We start from the raw sequence: 6,699 nt of genomic DNA on the forward strand, positions 1-6,699 counted from the left end.
ACTTTAGCTTAGTGGAATCAAGTCAGGGGGGGTATCAAGTTGTTGGTCAGGTAGTGAAAGCTATTATGGTCATTCAGGTGGATTGCAGGGGTAATACAGTAAGTACAATAATATGTTCAAAACAATATTTGCTGTTAATTAAAACGGTAATAATTATGTTTAATTTTAGCTTTATATTCAAAACTCTTTAAAAATAAAATAAAGTAATTTAAAGTAATCACTCTCTGGGTATTAAAGGAATTTAAACATAGTTCTAAAATTTTTATTGAAATTGTTCATTAAATACAAATAATTAGGTGGCACAACACATTAAACACGTGGAAATTTTAAAAACTTTGCAACATAATACATCATTTACAGCTCTTAATCCATGCAACCTTTACCAAGAGATCAAAAACAATGAAAGCTCATGCAACCCTTAATTATTGTCATGATCGAACAATATGACCCAAAGGCCACCACTGTCCAAAAACATGAGATTTGGCGCGTCGGAATCTGACACACTCGCTGGAATTTTTTTCAACGCCACCCCAACGGAGCCATTGCGTTCTGCTTCCTCAATTCATTATAGAACTTCACTATGAACTCCTCTGCTGCTTCGTCCACGTGGCGATCGTATTCCACGTCCCCTAAAGGGAACGGCGAGTCCGTTATCCTCAGCTGCCTCACCGCCGGGCTCCGCCCAAACCCCGGCAGCGCCGGTGACGCAGCCTCGCTGTTCAGCATTTCCAGCACCCTTTTCACTGCGTTGGCTGTGGCCATGTCGTCGTCGGTGGGCGGCGCGTGAGCACACGCGAAGAAGTGAGAGTGGTGGTTGTTGTGGTGGTGTTTGCGCTTGCTGACGTGGAAGGGGAATGCTGGGCTGTTACTGCAGCTGAACTCGAACTCAAGTGGTGCTGTTGCGATGGACACGTGGCGGTCGGGCGAGCGGCAATGGGAAGTGGACCAGCTGTGGTGGTGGAACATGAGGTTGTGTATGGCCTTCCCTGCGATCTTGCCACGTTTCATCATCATGTTGAGATCAAGCATTAGTTTACGCTTTGATATGCCCTTTCTCAACATGAAGAACACTACACGTACTATGCTCCATAGTCTCTTGGCCATCACTGGTAGATTTGGTTCCATTTTGTACAATTTATGTCTCGAGATGTTTGAAGGCTGGAGGAGAAAGAGAGAGAGAGAGAGAGAGAGAGAGAAGTATGGGTTTTTGATGTGAGTGGAAGCATGGCTGCATGGGGGAGCTATTTAAAGGCTACCTTAAAGGAAAAGGACACATAAAGTTGTACTTAAATTTGGCTAGAATGTCCTGGTGGTGCATTGATATTTTATGTTATTTTAGTGTATTTTTTATTGGCTCAATTATTAGTGCATACTGAAGTGTAATAATGCATATGAGCTGCTCAACTTACGACTTTGATTCTATCCCTAATAGTTAAACCAAGAATTTTAATAGACGAATTTATAATTTATGTTCCTTAGATGAGTTGGACATTATTAAAGTTAAGTGTTTTAAATTAAAAAGTGTCTATTATTAATGTTTTTTTTTTTTTTTTTGAATTAGGCAAAATAATTAGGCATGCATTGAAATCATTATTCTTTATTCAAAACACCCTCTAAGCCCTAATTTCAAAATATTAAATTATCTTTCTTAAATCAAATAATCCATTAATGGGGTTTTTTTAGAACTTTACTTGCACTACAACAAATAAGGGTATTTGTGATGGATATTTATAAAACTATAACAAAAAAAAAAGGCTTTTTGTTACCATTTATAAAAGCTGTCACAAATGACTAATTATTTTTTATAACTACAATTATTTGTTACAAATAACTAATTATTTGTAATAGTTTTTATTTACCTGTAACAAATGAATAATTATTTGTAACGGGTACTATCATCTGTCACAAATGACTAGTTATTTGTAACCATTTTTTTTCATTTGTCACAAATGACTAATTATTTATGACAATTTTTACTCATATGTCACAAATAATTAATTATTTATAGAAAAGTACTCTGATTGCTCTCCGTGTCCGTAGGAGCATGAATGCATAATTTCTTCAGAAACATTTTCTTTTCTTGGGATATTTTTCGTAAATATCTTTTAAAAATATTTTATTTCGAGAGTTTTTAAGAAAATATTTTCTTTCTAGGTCATTTATGCAGTTATCCCTTTTTGTAGGGACCATTGTGCAATTAACGAAAGTTATTGCAAAATGCCTCGTTTTGAGCTTAGATTCTCGTACTGGATTCATTTTCACTTTTCGTCGAGTCGCGTACTCTTAGAATTGTCTTCTGGTCATTTTTTCCAGTTTTAGGGTTTCTGACCCCGGTTGCCGCCAAACTTGTTCGGGGCATATCTTTCTACTTGAGATTCAGTTTTCGACGCCGTTTCTCTTGTTGTTCATTTTTTTTCATTTCGGTTCTTTTTTGTTCATAGTGTGTTATCGTTTGAGTGCGTCTACGCAAATTTCACTTTTTCAGATTCGGCGGGGCGTATTCGGGGCACTTTTAGTGTTTTTCTATAAATAGGGGATTGTAAAATAAAAAGTCAACTTTTTTTCTTCTTCTTCCTTTCTTGGCCGACAGCCATGGTAGCCCAAGGGGCTGCCACCCTTCTTCCTTCTTTTCCGACCACTTCCCTCTTAAAAAGTGCCGTAGTGCGTTAGTGTTTATCGTAAGCCTTGGCGAGGCAGTCATTTCCCCCTTATTAGAAATCATTTTCGACTATTTTTGAGTTCGGGTTTCGATTTCGGGTTTGGATTTTTGTGGTGCCTCATGAAAGATTGTTGTTCCCCTCGTTGTCCTCGTCGTAACCCCGAAGCATCGTCGAATTCGGGACGATTTCCATTTGGTGGCTTTTAAGATTTTCATCTCAAATTGAGGTAGGAGATGTTTTAGGATTATGTATGTGTTGTATTGAGTGCTTGCCATGCTTATACAACTTGTTTACATGTCTTTATATTAAATTTAGAAATTTAATTTAATTATTTCTTTGTATAGGATTTAATTCACATGGATGTATATAACTTAGAATTAAATTGTGACATGCTATTAAATTAGGTCTTGATATGTTTATTAACATTCATTAAATTAGGAGTATTTGAATAAATATTACAACTTTTACTTAATAATTTTCTTTTATGAAAATTTAATTCACATGGTTGTAACTAGCATGAAATCAACTAGTAATGTGATATTAAAATAGGCTTTGGTATGTTCTTTAACCTATGTTAATTTGAGGACATTTGGAGCTGTTTAAAAATCTAGAGAAAATTAATTAATTAGTTTAATTAATTTTATTTTAATTGTTTTAATCACTTAATTTGATATTTGATGTGATATATGTGAAGACCATGCTATGTCCTTTAACATATATTAATTTGAGGTTATTTGGAATTAATTTGAAATCTAGAGAATTTAATTATTTTGTTTAATTAAATTTTATCTACTTGTTCCATTGATTTAACTATGCCTTAGAAGCTGTTTCTATGTTTAAATCATGGAATTAGATTTGTTATATATTCACTTAGTTATTATAATGATCCAGTCATTTTCATTCCTTTCATTTTCTCAGTTTTTAAGAATATTTTTTTCCGTTGATCTTTTCCTTTCTGAGTTCGGATTCTGATCACTTAGTGTCATCTTGAGTGCCCGGGGATGGTATTCGAGACTCTTTTCTTTGGATTGACAACTTCCTTTGAGGACCGAGTCATTTCCATATTTTCACTTTTTGAACACTATTCACTTTTTGTCATTTTCCCTATTTTGTCTTTTTCCGTTTGTCACTTTGTTGGCATAACCACACTTCTTGTGTTCGGAGTTGATTTTTGAATTTACATATCTTTATTATAAGTGGTTTCCACAAAATATGTATATTCACTTTTGCAGTAAAGTACTGTGGTTGCTCCTGGTGTCCATAGAGGCATGGATGCATAGTTTTTCAGAATATTTTTCTTTTCTTGGGGTGTTTTTCATAAATATCTTTTGAAGATATTTTATTTCAAGGGTTTTTAAGAAAATATTTTTGGAAGATATTTTCATTCTAAGCCAGTTGAGTAGTTTTCACTTTTTTGAGGGGCCATTGTGCAGTTAATGAAAGTTATTGCTAAATGCCTTGTTTTGATTCTAGATCCTCGTACGAGATTCATTTTCACTTTTCGTTGAGTCTTGTACTCTTAGAATTTCCTTCTGGTTGTTTTTCTCCAGTTTCAAGATTTTTGGCCCCCGTTGCCGCCGAACTTGTTCGAGGCATATCTCTCTACTCGGGACTCAGTTTTCGACGCTGTTTCTTCTATTATTCGTCTTTTCTCGTTTTGGTTCTTTTTTGTTCACGGAGTTTTGCCATTTGAGTGTGTCTGTGCGAATTCCACTTTTCTGGACCAGGCGGGGCCCGTTCGGGGCACCTTTTGAGTTTTTCTATAAATAGGGAGTTTTGAAATGAAAAATCAGATTTCTCTCTCTCTCTCTCTCCCCTCTCTTGGCCGGATTCCATGGCAGCCAAGGGCTACCACCATCTCTCTCCTCTTTTGAGCTTCTTCTCTTCAGTGAAACACCGTAGTGCCTTAGTGTTTTATGTTCACCTTGGTAAGGCCTTCGATTCCACCGATTGGAATCTCGTTTTGGCCATTTCTTGAGTTCAGGTTTGAAGTCAAGTTGTGATTTTGATGGGGCTTCCTTGGGATTCTTGTTCACCGTGTAGTCCCCGACGTAACCTCGAAGTATCGTCGAATTCGAAGCGGTTTCATTTTGGTGGCTTTTGAGATTTTCATCTCAAATTGAGGTAGGAGGTGTTTTAGGTTTATATTCATGTTGTATTGATAATTTTAGAAGCTTTTATAACTTGTATGCATGATTTGGTTTAAATCCTATAATTTAATTTAATTAATTTCTATGGTTAAGATTTGATTCTCATGTGGATAGATAACTTAGAATTAAATTGTGGCATAGTAGAAAGTTTGGCTTTGATATGTTTGTTAACATATATTAAATTGGAATTATTTGAATAAGAATTGAACTTTTTATTTAATAATTATCTTTGGTGAAAGTTTAATTCTCATGGGCATACCTTGCATGAAATAACTTGTAATATGCTTTTAAATTAAGTCTTGATATGTTCTTTAACATACTTTAATTTGAGAGCATTTGGATGATTCTAAAATTCAAGAGATTTTAATTTAAAGGGTTAATTAAAATTTATTTAAAGGTTCCATTAGCTTAATTGAGTTTTTTACTTGATATTGTAATGACTAGGACTTGAATACTAGCATATATTAGTTTGGGACCATTTAGAGCTGTTTTAGAATTTAGGGACTTAATTATCATGAATTAATTAAATTCTACCTCGTTGTTCCATCGGCTTATTTGAGATTTGAATGAATATATGTAATGACTATGCTATGTTATTTAACATGTATTAATTAGGGGCCATTTAATTGAAATTTGAAACTTAGAGATATTAATTAGTTTATTTAATTAATTTTCGTTTCTATTGCGTCAATGATTCAATTATGTGTTTGGCATTGGTTATATGTTTAAATCATAATTTTGGACCTGTATTAGATTCTCCAGTTTATGTTTTCAATATTAGATTATATTGTCATAGCGTGTAACGAGTCGCACACTGAAGATTCGATATGTGATGTTATTATAGTGTGTAACGAATCGTACTCTGAAGATTCGACATTTGTCATCCTATAGTAGTTGTGGATTTAGAGCATGTATTGTGCGGTTTCAACCTACTTGTGCATGAAGGTAGTTTCGTGTACTATTTAATACGTATATAAGTTGTTAACTTATTTATTTTGGAGTCACTTGGGACATTGTTACTGAGATATGGCTAAAGTTTGGCTCTAGTGCTGGATGTATAAGTTCTCCCCATTTATAGTACGCACTAGGGTGGTCTTCCCAACTGGTTAATGCCCAGAATAACCATTAAGGTCTCGGCAGAATTCCGAGCTTAATGTCTAAGTCTTCCATATTTGATTTCGCATTCAATTCTAAGTTGACAACCAATGTTTAATTGTGACTTGTGGCTTTGGTTATTGGCGATTTAATATTGTTAAGTACATTTATGCATTATGATTTTGAATGAATCATAACATGCCTTTAATGTTGTTAAGTACATTCATGTTTTATGATTTCTAATGAATCATTGTAGGTTTTGATGTTGTTAAGTACATCTATGCTATATTGTTCAAATGTGACTTAGGAATGATCCTATAGATTTATTTGGAATATAGACGTTAGGTGGCATGACCCACTTTGGTTGTTTTCGCATTTTAGATTTCAAGTGATGACTTTGAGAATCTATATCTTGTTGCTTTGTATAGCATGCTTCTATGTGCTTTGAATTGCATGGATGATGTGATTTATGCTAGAAATGATCTAGGGTAGCTTAGGATGCTCCCTGAGTCTCACCCTTGACACAGACGTTAGGTGGCATGAGCCCTTTAACATGTTTCACCTTAAGGTGATAAAATTGTAAAATACTAGGTCGATGCATGCTCATTTCCTACTAGTAACTTTATGTTGCTCACCCCGAAGTTACTAGGGTTATTTTCAGGTACAGGATTCAAGAATTGAGGAATTGCACTTGCCTTGGGTGATTTGTAGATTTGAAATTTCTTTAAATGCATCTTTGTCACATGCAAGTGTTAGCATGTTTGAATTTTGTCTATGAAATATAATTTTTCTAA

At 34.6% G+C, this 6,699-nt stretch overlaps 1 protein-coding gene across 1 annotated transcript; it reads right to left on the reverse strand.

The window, feature by feature from the left end:
- Positions 1 to 260: 260 nt before the first annotated feature.
- On the reverse strand, positions 261 to 1,192 carry LOC132285157 (uncharacterized). Its single transcript, XM_059787326.1, has one exon. It carries the CDS (start codon positions 1,123 to 1,125, stop codon positions 520 to 522), a length of 606 nt encoding a protein of 201 aa, XP_059643309.1. The 5' UTR covers positions 1,126 to 1,192; the 3' UTR covers positions 261 to 519.
- Positions 1,193 to 6,699: the final 5,507 nt, after the last annotated feature.

The sequence above is a fragment of the Cornus florida genome, unplaced genomic scaffold, assembly GCF_030987335.1.
Source record: "Cornus florida cultivar Cherokee Brave unplaced genomic scaffold, ASM3098733v1 CherokeeBrave_3.0.0_Hap2_Chr11, whole genome shotgun sequence".
Lineage (NCBI taxonomy): Eukaryota > Viridiplantae > Streptophyta > Magnoliopsida > Cornales > Cornaceae > Cornus > Cornus florida.

What these genes read in the sequence shown, in the direction of transcription:
- LOC132285157 (XM_059787326.1), bottom strand. Translation starts at nt 1,125, where the DNA reads ATGGAACCAAATCTACCAGTGATGGCCAAGAGACTATGGAGCATAGTA.